The 12571-nt window shown below is 39.4% G+C and overlaps 1 protein-coding gene across 5 annotated transcripts in view; it reads right to left on the bottom strand.

Moving 5' to 3' along the window:
* Positions 1 to 3764: 3764 nt before the first annotated feature.
* znrf2b (zinc and ring finger 2b) overlaps positions 3765 to 12571 on the bottom strand; it is a 69992-nt gene continuing 61185 nt past the window's right edge. The window contains exons 3-6 of one of the 5 annotated variants that reach the window (XR_003981317.1): positions 6152 to 6257; positions 5561 to 5679; positions 4448 to 4521; positions 3765 to 4266 (exon numbers count right to left, since the gene is read on the bottom strand). Coding sequence is in view for 3 of the 5 variants with exons in the window: in XM_030395047.1 (XP_030250907.1) it covers positions 5574 to 5679; positions 6152 to 6257 (212 nt within the window). In the remaining 2 variants the exon portion in view is untranslated. Of the gene's footprint in view, positions 4267 to 4447; positions 4522 to 4916; positions 5711 to 6151; positions 6258 to 12571 lie in introns of those variants that run through there. The other 4 variants (XM_030395048.1, XR_003981318.1, XM_030395049.1 and 1 more) reach the window with 4 other exon arrangements.

The raw sequence follows: 12571 nt of genomic DNA on the forward strand, positions 1-12571 counted from the left end.
CCACAGTGTTACAGAGTGCAGTGCTAGAGCTGTGCTCTGCTTTTCCAAACCTGACGCCTACATTTCCCACAATGCAACTTTTAGCCACTGAGTGACATGACCGAATTTATCAGACTTTAATATGTCATTTTGGTGGAGTTACCATTTTACTGTTTATTTAGCAGCTCTCTCTTTGATACTATAAGTGATTGATTGACATACAGCTATATAAATAGAAAATGTTTGATATATGAAAGCTTCCAGATTACTAGTGTCTTTCTTCATGTACAATGGAATTTGATGCTGCATCTACGTTGTAGACTGAGTAATAATGTCCCATAATGAACCCACCTATCACAGGACCTGAGAAAATCAGCTGCTTTGTTGATTGGCTAGAAAAACACCTGTACACACATGCATTTTGGTGGCTGAATACCACTGATATACTGTATACTCCTAAATATACTAAATATTCATGAATTGACTGATATTCAGATTTGAAATATTGTGTTTGTATATAGCATGATTTGATGCCTTACACACTCCAGAAGTGGAGGAATACAAATTGGTAGTAGTAACACTTTACTACCTGGAGGTAGTTTAAAAGACAAACAGAGTGACAGAATGGTAAAAAAAGAGAGCAACCAACATGCTTTTAAAGTAGCTGTTACAGAAACAGTAAGCAGCTTCTTTGTTTTTCCAGTATAAAAATAGTCTTCGGGGTAGTGGGACAAGCGCTGAGGCTGGACAAAGGCTGTGGAGGAAAGAGGTGACGAGTTTGACTGGAGCTTTGGGAGCCACACTCTGATTTCACTGATGGATTCATGTTTATGAATCACGGTTGATGATGAGCTTGTCAGTGAAATTAACTGTGATACAGTTTTGATAAAAGTCTGTGCACAAAAGCTCTTCCATGGTAGAGGTCTTCTCACAAACCCGACCCCATGAAAACCAAAGAGACAGGTCCAGCCATCCTTTCAACCGGTGTCTGGGCTAACTTTACTTGATGCTGGGTCTGTGTTAAGGAAAGCACTTAAATTAAGTTTGGATTAAAGCTACCAGGAGTCTACCAAGTCTGCTGTAGTTTAAGCCATGAAATTAAACTACTTCCAACATAACGACAGCCATTCATATTTCTCCTATAACCTGCTGACACAATAGAGTTTTAGTGCAACCAATGGTCACATGGGGACCAAATGTTGCTTGTTGCACTTAATGTTACAATAAAGGATCACTATGCTCACCCTAGTTTACCTGCTGTGTTTAAACCAGCAACATTTGTCACTTCAGATGACAGTTATCTGGTAATCACTCTGAATTACAAATGATCTTGTGGGTGCCCTGCTGACTAAAGATTTGTGTTTGTTGTTTCATGTCTCTACTCTTAATAAAGGAATAATATCTCATCCCAAAATGTTTAAAAGAACAGTGTTTAAAGTTAAGTATGCTTTATCTTTACTATTTTATTCTGCACAAAAGTAACAAGCACAAAGCGCAGTGATTCCCACAGTCAAAACTCTTGGGAGGACACAGAAACTGTGGGATCACATTAAAGTGTTCTACATAGCTTTATTGTTCAATGTTATAAAGGAGTTATTTATAAAAAGTTATGCTTACATTCAGTCTTACTTGCCAATATTGTGTGAGCTCTAACAGATGTGATGCATTTGTTCCTCTGATTATGAAATATTTGAAACTGAACTGCTTACATTCATTCGTCCTAGCTTGCACTCTTCTTCACTGCCTTTGCTGGTGCATCGCAGCATATCCTGGTGTATTACTGCCACCTGTAGACTAGTGGAACAGTGAGAAAGCAGAGGCAGGACTGTTGCCATGTCCCAATTCAGGGTCTGCATCCTTCGAAGGACCCGGCCTTTGCAGTCTTCGAAGGCGAGTCCTTCGGAGGGACCTTCAAAGGCTGCGTCAACCGTTGTTAAATGGGACGGTCTGGCCTTCGGAGCATTTCCTGGTTGCAACACCAGATGTTCCCACCCTTACCCTTACATTGCAATTTCTGCCGCCCAGGCCCGCAAAAGTTGGGCGCGCAAAGAATCTTGGGATATGGGAGGCTGCGAAGGATAGTAGCGGTGCATCCTCCAAAAAGAGGTAAAAGAAGGCCGCATTTGTGGGCTGCATTTGGAGGAGCCTCCAAATTGGGACAGCCTTTTCCCGCATTGTGGCATAATTGGCCTTCAAATGCGGCCTCCAAAGGATGCAGACCCTGAATTGAGACACTGAAAGTTTATAATGTATGTGTGTCCTTGTGTGTTTGCACGAGATTTAAATTGATAGATTATAGTAGATTGAAAAGAAGAACCTCAAAGGACTTCTTTTGGTTTTAATTTAGTTTCATTTTTTTTTTTATCCAGCCTGGTGGCAGGTTTTGAGAATAACTATACTAACAATACAAAAGTAGCCAATCTTATAGCTAATGGTCTAGTTAGCTTGTGTAGGTCACATGGAGGCACTCAGACGGTTTCATAACCAGTTAAAAGTTCTGTGTAATAGATTTAAATAAGGGATTATGGTAAAACAAAGAGTAAAACAAATTAAAATAGAAATGTGCATTATCTTTCTTTCTTTTCTTTATTCATCTATCTTAATTTCAGTCAATGAAGGCCAAGTGGTTTCCTTGTGGTTTCCTGATGTGATGCTGCTGACCTGTGAACTGTGATCATCACTGTGGGGGAGATGAGCATAAAGCTTGTTACTCTGGCTCTACAAAAGAATAAAGATACAGCAAAAGTGAACTTCAAAATACTATTTTTTACTTAGAGTGGGAACCAGTTTGATCATAGGGTTAGGGTTAGCATCTGAAGTGTGATGACATGCAGCCCATTCAAGTTGTATCAGCCTTAAACAGACTTATTTTATAGCAAACTGGAAAAAAAAAATCGAATTTCCTTGTTGTATTTTGTCATGAGATCCTACTCACGTTATACAATTAGATTTTCCATGTTATACTGTTTTGTTAATCCTACACACCAACTACTCAGTTCTAAGAAAAATGCCTCTTTTTGTAACATTATGTCACTATCTTGATATATCACAAAATGTTCTTATCTTTACACAAAATCCATGTATTTCTTTAAAAGAAGAAAATTCTCCTCATAACATGATACATAGTTAGAAAAAGAACCTTCCATATGCTCAATCGCATATCTTTTATAACATGACAAGAATCTAGTTAAAACAAGAAACTGTTTTGTTGCTGGGGTTTTATGGAAGCGAATCTGTTCCATAATTCAAATTAAAATGGATTAACATAAAATGCTTTTTCATTTTCAGAATGTAGCTGCATTTTTCGACTCATAAATAAAATTAGTAATAAATCATCAAAATTGCATTTTCATTTTCTTCTTCAAGACTGCTCATTTTGTAACTTAATTCAAATGATAAGGAAAAGGACATTTAAGATATAATTTTCAAAAGATGACCCAGCAAATAGGTACCAAAATTCAATTTGAAATGTGAAATTTGAAAATTAAAATGCATTAGCAGAAATGCTTTCTCATTTCAAAGTCAGAGCTGCATGTTTTGACTCATTAATAAAATGAGTAATAAATCATCCAAATTGCATTTTCATTTTCTTCAAGACTGCTTATTTTGTTACACAACTAGTGTAACAAGAGACTAGACGAGTCTCACAGTCAGACCCATGAAGTATACGAGGATAAGGATTTTGACAGAGGATTACTTGAAGACTGAAAAGCACTGATGATTTAGTGTGTGTGTGTGTGTGTGTGTGTGCGTGTGTGTTTAATCATATTCACAGGTGATTGGCACCAATTTAGCAGCAGCTTTACTTCTGTATACGGCTGCTCATGCAGACAGATATTATGTCTCTGTCTCTGTCTCGTTTCTCCTGGACTGGACTGGCACAGCTCATAGTCGGGACTCGTCTGTCCGGCCCTGCTGTGGCTGCGCATCACAACAACAAGGCACTGGTAGACACTGATGTTGGAGGGATTCAGAGTCAAATGGGGAGGGATAACCCTACCCCATCAGCTGACATGCTGTCCAATGGCCGCGCATCATAATGTCATATGTGGCTCTCAGTGTCAGGGCTAGGGAGGATATGAGGTGGAGATAAGTCGGTCCAGTCTTAGGCGCACAGTGTGCAACACAAACATCTGTATCCCTGAAGATTGCTTAAATGACATTTGGCACACCGTGGTTCTACATCATTGGGTAGGTGGGGATGGGTTCACTCATCAGTGGTCACAGTGTCCAGCAGTCTCCCTGGATCCACAATTCATTTCATGGATCACTGCTATTGTAGAGTACCTGTCATCAAACAACCAACAGAGAACATTGAAAAAACAATACACAAATGACTAGGAGAAATCTATCTATCTATCTATCTATCTATCTATCTATCTATCTATCTATCTATCTATCCATCCATCCATCCATCCATCCACCCACCCACCCACCCATCCACCCGGGATGTTGGCAAACACTGTACCTGTGCAAACAAAGCTTTAATCTGATGGATGCTCTGGACATGATCTATTCACTTGGAACCACTCATCGATACAGCTGGAGAAAAAGTAAGGAAGAAGAGATCAGTAAGAAGTGTGAAACAGAATGATTGACACTCAGTGCGTTTACATGACACCCAAGAAAACCGAATTACTGTGTTAGTCTGACTATGATCAGATCTTTACGATGCATGTATACACCTTAGTCTGACTAAAATCGGACCAGATCAGATTTCTCATAGTCGAATTAAAGCACCCAGATTATTCGATTAATAGTCGCATTACTCCTGCATGTATACGTTCCAGTGGACCAGATCGGATTTTGCGTTCGGCGCAAGCACGAGATTTTTCCCCAGGGGCCGTGAGCCGGAAGTAGACGGACGGCGGCGGCGGCGTCTTTCCTCCGAAATCACCGCAAGAAAGAGCACCATTGTGCATCTAGTTTGTGTAATTATCATGTACACCATATACGAAGTGTACAAAGATGTAGCTTCATCTCGCTCTTCGTACGCCATCTTTCTTGAATGCCGAGGCAGCTGGTGACGTAAAGAGGTCAGCCGGAGGTGTCTCTGTTACCACTAATTAAAATGGGTACAGCGCCACCTAGCATACTGGGTATGACATGCTCCGGCCCAATAATCCGATTTTCTCACCGGCATGTATACTCGGATAATTGCAGTTGTCTGATTGAGTAGCATAGTCGAACTATGGCTGTAATCCAACTCAGCTGTGCATGTAAACGCTCTGACTAAGACTGTGTACAAGTCATCAAGTCATGAGTCCTACAAATGTTTGTTTTGACACCTAGTGGTGAAAGGTGGTCATAATGCATAGTGTTTGATATTAAATGTGTCACAGCTGATCTAAGTCAAACTAGTGTAAACGTGCAAGTGTAAATAGATCTGTTTCAGACTTTAAAAAAAAGACACAAAATTGTATTAATTTTGAAATGGAGTAACTCAGTCAATTCAAGTATCCATATCCAAATTCACAGTGTGTTCAGTATAGAGCTCTTGATTTGTTGCTCTGACAGTTTATCTGAACTGAGGTGTGTTGGAGGGGAATTAACAGATGCATTTGATATGTTTAACTCAAACCTGGAAAATATTTTCACACGGAGCAAGGACTGTGGATGTTGTCCTCCATCAGGTACATCAGAAGTATTATGAAAGCAGTGACTGGTGTAAACAGGAGGAATGAGGACAGCAAGCAAAACCTGTTCCAATGTTCATACAGGCAGCTGATCACTGTTTAAAGAGACACTTGATAAAGACGTGAACCTACCATTTAAACATTACCTTCATGTATTAAGAACAGTGTCTTCAACAGGGGATCCAGGACCCCTTGGCATTACTTACTCATGCTCTCTTGTGCAATCATGTGTCTATGATAAATCACTCTGTAGCACCCATCCATAATAGTGAATTAGTCAGCTAGCTTCCTATTATTGAAACATTTTGGCCAGTTATCTGTATTATTTTCCTCAAGTGTACAGATATTCTTTTTGTGTCACAATGGATTGTTTTGCAAATGATCAACTATCATGACTAAAATCACCCTGATGTAAATTGAAGGAATTCCAAGCATTTCCCTTTTTACGACGACAGAAATAACACTCAAGTAGATCTTCCTTATATTAAGGTTAAGAAATAAAGTGATACAGTATTTTCCTAAACAGAGCGTCATACCCTTTATGATAGATGCAGAGGCAGGGCAGGCGGGCTATGGTGTCTCCCTGTAGCAGCTCCTCCAGGCAGATTGCACATTCTCCTGCATCCTTAGTAAGGACGTCCTCTATAAAACAGCAGACACATCACACCATAGGCATGGGTTAGGATTACAGGAACCCTCAATACACGACACTTCAAAATAAATGGACAAATGAAGATATCTGCCACTACCAATACTGCTGCTACTGCTGCTACTACTACTAATGCTACTGTACATATAATATAATGTCTTAACAAGACATCAATTTTAAACTTGTGTACCCAAAGGCTTCATCTTCTCACACAATGAAATTGGATACTTAGAAAGAACTGTACTGAGTAAACTGCAGTGTTAGATTATGTATGTATGTATGTATGTATATATGTATATATATATATATATATATATATATATATATATATATAGGGCTGCACAAAAAATCGTTAAAAAATCGCGATCTCGATTCACACATACACGTGATCTCATTTCTACACACAGCGATTCTGAAGCATTTTATATCTCGAGCTGAATCACAAACAAATGCTCCTACTTTCCTCCCGGATTTTTTGAAGCGCCCCCAAACGCAGCACGGCCGCTGCCTCCTCCCTCAACCTGTGGTAAAGCGTCTTTACAACACGTGATTCAGTGGCGGAAGCCCACCTGCAGTTGAGTGTTTGGAAGGAGTGTGAGAAGCCGTTTTTAGACAAGGCAGCAAGCCGCCAATCTGCCCGTCCTATTGACGGCTAGATCCGCGGTTTTAGACAGAGGGCGGCAAATTGGGGGTCTGTTTTGGTCCGCCGATTTGCTGCCTCGGACGGTACACTTATTTCCGCCTCGACTGCTAGCTTGTTGTTGTAGCGACAAGCTAGAAACGGTCGCTACTTTCAAATTAAAAGCCCCCCGCTAAGAACCCAGTTCTAAACTCCAATGGGGTGCAATGTAAAGCTCTTATTTTGAAGACAAATATGTTGTCAACTGTTTGCAGCCCAACTTCGGGCTTCACGTCACGTCACCTCTGAGGCGGCTTTTGGAAAAGGAAGAATATTATGCCTCCGTTTTAGAAAGCCGATCACAGCAGCTATCACATATCACCTAGCCAAAGCTACGGCCCCAATAAACACTGTACAACATGAGGTATTAGAGGATGCCCTCTCATCTTGGAGACAAATTTTTTTTTTTACTTTTGTAAAAATCATTTATCATCCAATGATAGAACTAACAAAACAAAAAAAAACATTGCTTTGGCAGAGGCATAGTAGTATGTCTCTGCCATACTACAATGTTTTTTTTTTTTGTTTTGTTCAAGTTCATCAGTGCAATAAACATTTTGTGAAAAAAATCGTGCCAGAGAATCGTGATCTCAATTCTAAGCAAAAAAATCGTGATTCACATTTTTTCCAGAATCGTGCAGCCCTAATGTCAATATTCCTCCTGGGGGGGTGCACAATAAGCGTTTAAATTTAAAACATTTTAAAATACCTACAAAATCAACAGTACATGCTACAGTTTTGAAACTTTCACCAAACTGTAGCCCCAATACTGCTGAAACTTTAGTCCACTTAAACTCATCTCCTCCCACAAATTTTTGCTTAATTGTCCTCAAACTTGCTAGAGAGCATCTTCAGACCGCCCTCCACAAAACTTGTTTCTTGGATTTTTGATTTATCAAAAATTAAGCCTACAGTGCATCAAAATGTTTGACCGTAAACAGTACTGTAAACATATACTATCAAATTCTTGCTAAATACATTTTCAATCTTCCTGAAAAAAATTGAGAATATTTTGGAGTCATGGTTGATGAAGTTTGGCAAATATCAGAATTTTATCTCAAAAACTGAATTTTTGAGAACATTTTGAATTCTGCTCTCATGGGAACAACTAGAGTCAATGTAAGACTGGCATTTTTAAACATCAGATTTTCTCTTATGAAGCAAAACACTTAGAGTTAAAAACAAATCGCCAACATTTCCATGCTGTCAAGATGCAATTTATGTATTATCAGATTTTTGTTCAGGTAACAGAATTTCTGACATTTTGACCATTTTTGAAATCTTCCTTGACAACAGCTGCCTGGACAGTGACTCCCTGAGTCGACAAATGAAGCTACACAGCTGGTCTCACTTCCAGCCAATTAGCTCAGCGAGTTAGGAGCTGGTTCTTGGTGTCAGGGGTTGTGGGTGCGAGACCCAGCAAAGCTAATGACGATGACAGATCAAAATGTCAGGTGTCCTCAACATGAAACACAAGACAATTGTCCTGATGGTGGCATCACAGCAAGCCTCGAAATTAAATAAAAACAAATAGCTTGGACTGGACCATGGGTGAAAGCTAACCGAATTTTGAATAAAGGTCCAGTCTCATGCCAGATTACTTCAGCTGTAAACCCAAGCCAATAGTCCTGATGGTGGCGCTACAGCAAGCATCTAAAGTTAAAACTTTGAAAATTCATAACAAATCAACCTGCTAGAACTTCACACTTTCATCAAACTGTAGTCCCAGTACTAAAGAAACTTTTGTACATTTAAACCTATTAAAAATTATGAAGTCCATCACTCTGTTTTTTTTTAAACTGTGAAACGTATGAAGACCTCCCACAATTTTTGCCTCCAGTGCATGAAAATGTTTGACTGTGAACACTACTGTAAACATATAGCCTACCTGCAAATAAATAGATAGATAAATAAATCTTCAATGTTCATGAAAAAACTGAACATTTTTTAGAGTCATGGTAGATGATGTTTGACTAATATCAGAATTTTACCTAAAAAACTGAATTTTTGAGAACATTTTGAATTCTGCTGTCATGTGAATAATTGCAGTCAATGCAAGCAGCATTTTTAAACATTAGTTATTCACTTATGGAGCAAATTAATCATTTTTAAAAACAAATTACCAACATCTCCATGCTGCAAAATGTGTATTTTCAGATTTTTGTCTTGATAACTGAATTTTTTACAGTGGTTTCAAATCTGCCTGCACAACAGTGAATGGCTTAATCAATTTGTCAAGCCACTGTTATAATGCCACTTGCCAATTAGCTCAGAGCGATAGATGACAGTCTTTGGTTCCAGAAGTTGTGAGTTCAAGCCTCAAGTCGTCCAAAGTGAACATTGTTGTCAACTGTCTTGTCTTCCTATTCTCCTGTTTGTTGCTCAGAATTGCCTAATTTTGCCAAAAAATAGCCAAGACCCGACCCATCGCTGCGCAGCAGCTATAATTTTGATTTTGCCATTATATTTCATCTTCAAAGCTATTTACTTGGTGTCATTATTTTCAGCACAACCTCACATGTGTGACTGTACAGTTATTTTTTTTATTTTGACATACTGTATTAACACAATGGACCTAAAATCACAAAAAAACATGAAATACGAGTAGAAAAAGTTAGATTTTTTTACTGTGAAAACCACAAATATGTTTAACAAACCATTTTTTTAATCATTTTTTTTACTTATAATGCAAATATAAATTGTTGTTTGCTAAATTTGTGCATACATTTCAAAAATGTACAAAGTTATATGTAACTATTTACATTTAAATGCAGGCAATGCTCAGGTCTGCCTGAGCTCCTTCCAGCTGAATGAAGAATTGGACTGCCTGCTCCACATTCAGCTTCTCCTCATTATTCTGACTTATTAAACAAAAAAACGACTCCACTACTCACTAAACACACTACACCAAACACTACATAACACACTAACTTTACACTCCAAACACGCTAAATGTCACAAATCTCTCAACTCTCACACAAACCAACCGTCGTTCGGCCTGTCAATCATCCGCCTAGGTCCCTCCCACAACTTCCTGTTCCTCAACAACCAAACTTGCTGCTTGGACACTTTCATGACAAAAGCCTGTTTTTACCGTTTCTACCTGCACCAGACACAAAGCAAACGTGACGGCGATGTTCGCGAAAAAGAACGGACATTATTTACCCTAGGTCCGGTTTTGGACGTGCCGATGCCTCCGGTCCGTCGCCTCGGGAGGTGGGCCGTGTAGCTAGCGGCTAGCTGCTAGCTAGCGGCTAGCTACACACGATCATCCACAGATTCCGATTCCATTTTGTTGTCCACGCGTCTCCGGATCTCCTCAGACCCGAACAGACTCGGTCCGGACTCGTTTAATCTCATTAATCCACAACAGTCAGTTTAGATGCACAGAACAGAACAGAACAGAACGGGAACGAACCGCTGGCAAAATCCCGGTCCAGCTCGCGCCGCTGCAGGTATGAATCTGCTTGTTTCTTAAGGTGGGGGGTCGCGGTGGGCTCTGCAGTGATTGGCTCTGGTGCACGTGTGGCTACGGTGTGCAGTGATTGGCTCTGGTGCACACGTGACTGTAGTGGCTCCGGTGGACAATGCTCGTGGAATTTGTAAAGCATTTATGAAATAATTTATTAACGGTATCATTGCAGTCCAAACAAATGCAATATAGCACACCATTGAACCACGCAGCAGCCATGTTGAAACTCTCAGGTCAGTCTGATCCTGATCCGCAGAGATATTTGAGGCACACACACACACACACACACAGACAGACAGACAGAGATTCCTTGTATTTATAGATAGATATACATATACATACATATATATATAAATTATATATATAATATATATAAATATATATATATATAATATATATATAATATATATATATATATATATATATATATATATACATACATAATTATGTATATATATATATATATGTATATATATATGTATATATATATATATATATATATATATATATATATATTAGGGCTGTCAAACGATTAATTTTTTTAATCGCAATTAATCGCATTTTGTCCATAGTTAACTCGCGATTAATCGCAAATTAATCGCAATTTTTTTGGCACATTTTTTTCTGTTCTAAATGTACCTTGATGTATTTTTTAATGTTCTTAATACTTTTAACAACATAAGAAAGGGCAAATATGCTTGCTTTATGAACATTTTTTTTCAACACTTCAAATCATGCAGGAAGATAAAAGGCCTTTTTTGTTGTCTGCTTTTGGCGGGGGGGGGGGGCTCTCTGCATCTGCCGTGTGTTTGGCTTGCAACTGATATTTGAGACTCAATGTACTTCGATGGTAACTCATTTCATGTCGATAGTATATGCAGATAACTTTTGTCCTATCGACCGAACCATCTGGCTGTTTTGAAAGTAGTTTGCCGTTTATACCGTAAATGACCAAATAATATCCGGGTTTCAATTAACCACAGGGTCCCTTTAAACGCCGGTGCAGATGTATATTTTGATAAATAACGGCCGGTTCCAAATAAATGTCGGGTCTAATTCTAAATAAGGAAGAAGAGGTGTCCACTGACACTGCACGTTTTTCTTCTTCGCCTTTTTCACATATTGTGCTGCTTTCTGTCAGTCAGTATCACACTGATGATCACCATGGCTCCGGTGCAGCAAAACAATAAAAAGTACCACTTGAAATTCAAACTGTCTGTCGTAAAATATGCAGAGGAAAACTCGGGAGAAGCAGCCACTAGATGTTTCTCTGTCGACCAGAAGAGAGTGAGAGAAACTGAGCTTCAGCGTCTGTCTGAGGAGGACATCAACAGGGCCAGGCTGCCTGCTGGAGGGAGGAAGAAGGCTAGCGAGGAGCCTGAGATAAACATGCGGGGATGAGTTATCAGCAAACGGGCACGCCACGAGAGAGTGTCCCACAAAATGATCAGGGTGATGGAGAAACAAATGTCCGCCACCGTGAGTGACAGCAGAGATGAGGAGTTTGCAGCGAGTGCTGGTTGGCTGAATCGTTTCCTCTGCCGCAACAACTTCACTTGCAGAAGGATGCCAGAGAATTCCCAGAGAAGCTGGAGAAGTTTGTGACATTTTCATCCAGGATTATTGTGAGGAAGGAATTAAACGCCTGTCCCAAATTGCCTTTTGGTCTGTTAAGTGATTGAAACAACTAAACCCCCCGGCTATTATTTGGTATTTTACGGTAAGTCCTTTCTCAATTTCCTCACTTTTCAGTCCACCGTGTTTTTCCCGAACCGCCAACCCTGCTGCATCTTCTTCTGATTCCCTTTCTGCCACCCTCTGGATCAAGACTACAGGTGCCACTGACGGCCGTAAATCTTTCAATGCGCGTTTTGTTTTTTGTTTTTTTATACCGAGCGTTAATCGCGCGTTAAAAAAATTAACGGCGTTAAGAGGATGTTGCGTTAACGCGTTATTAACGCGTTAACTTTGACAGCCCTAATATATATATATATATATATATTAGGGCCGGGACTTTAACGCGTTAATTACGATTAATTAATAACACAAAAAATAATGCGTTAAAAAAATTAGCGCATTTTAATCGCACTAATTTTTGCACCGCGGAACGTTTCTCACTGGATGAGTTTCAGGGGTACCGGTTATACTGGAGCACC

Source organism: Sparus aurata, chromosome 17 (assembly GCF_900880675.1).
Source record: "Sparus aurata chromosome 17, fSpaAur1.1, whole genome shotgun sequence".
In the NCBI taxonomy this organism is placed as follows: domain Eukaryota; kingdom Metazoa; phylum Chordata; class Actinopteri; order Spariformes; family Sparidae; genus Sparus; species Sparus aurata.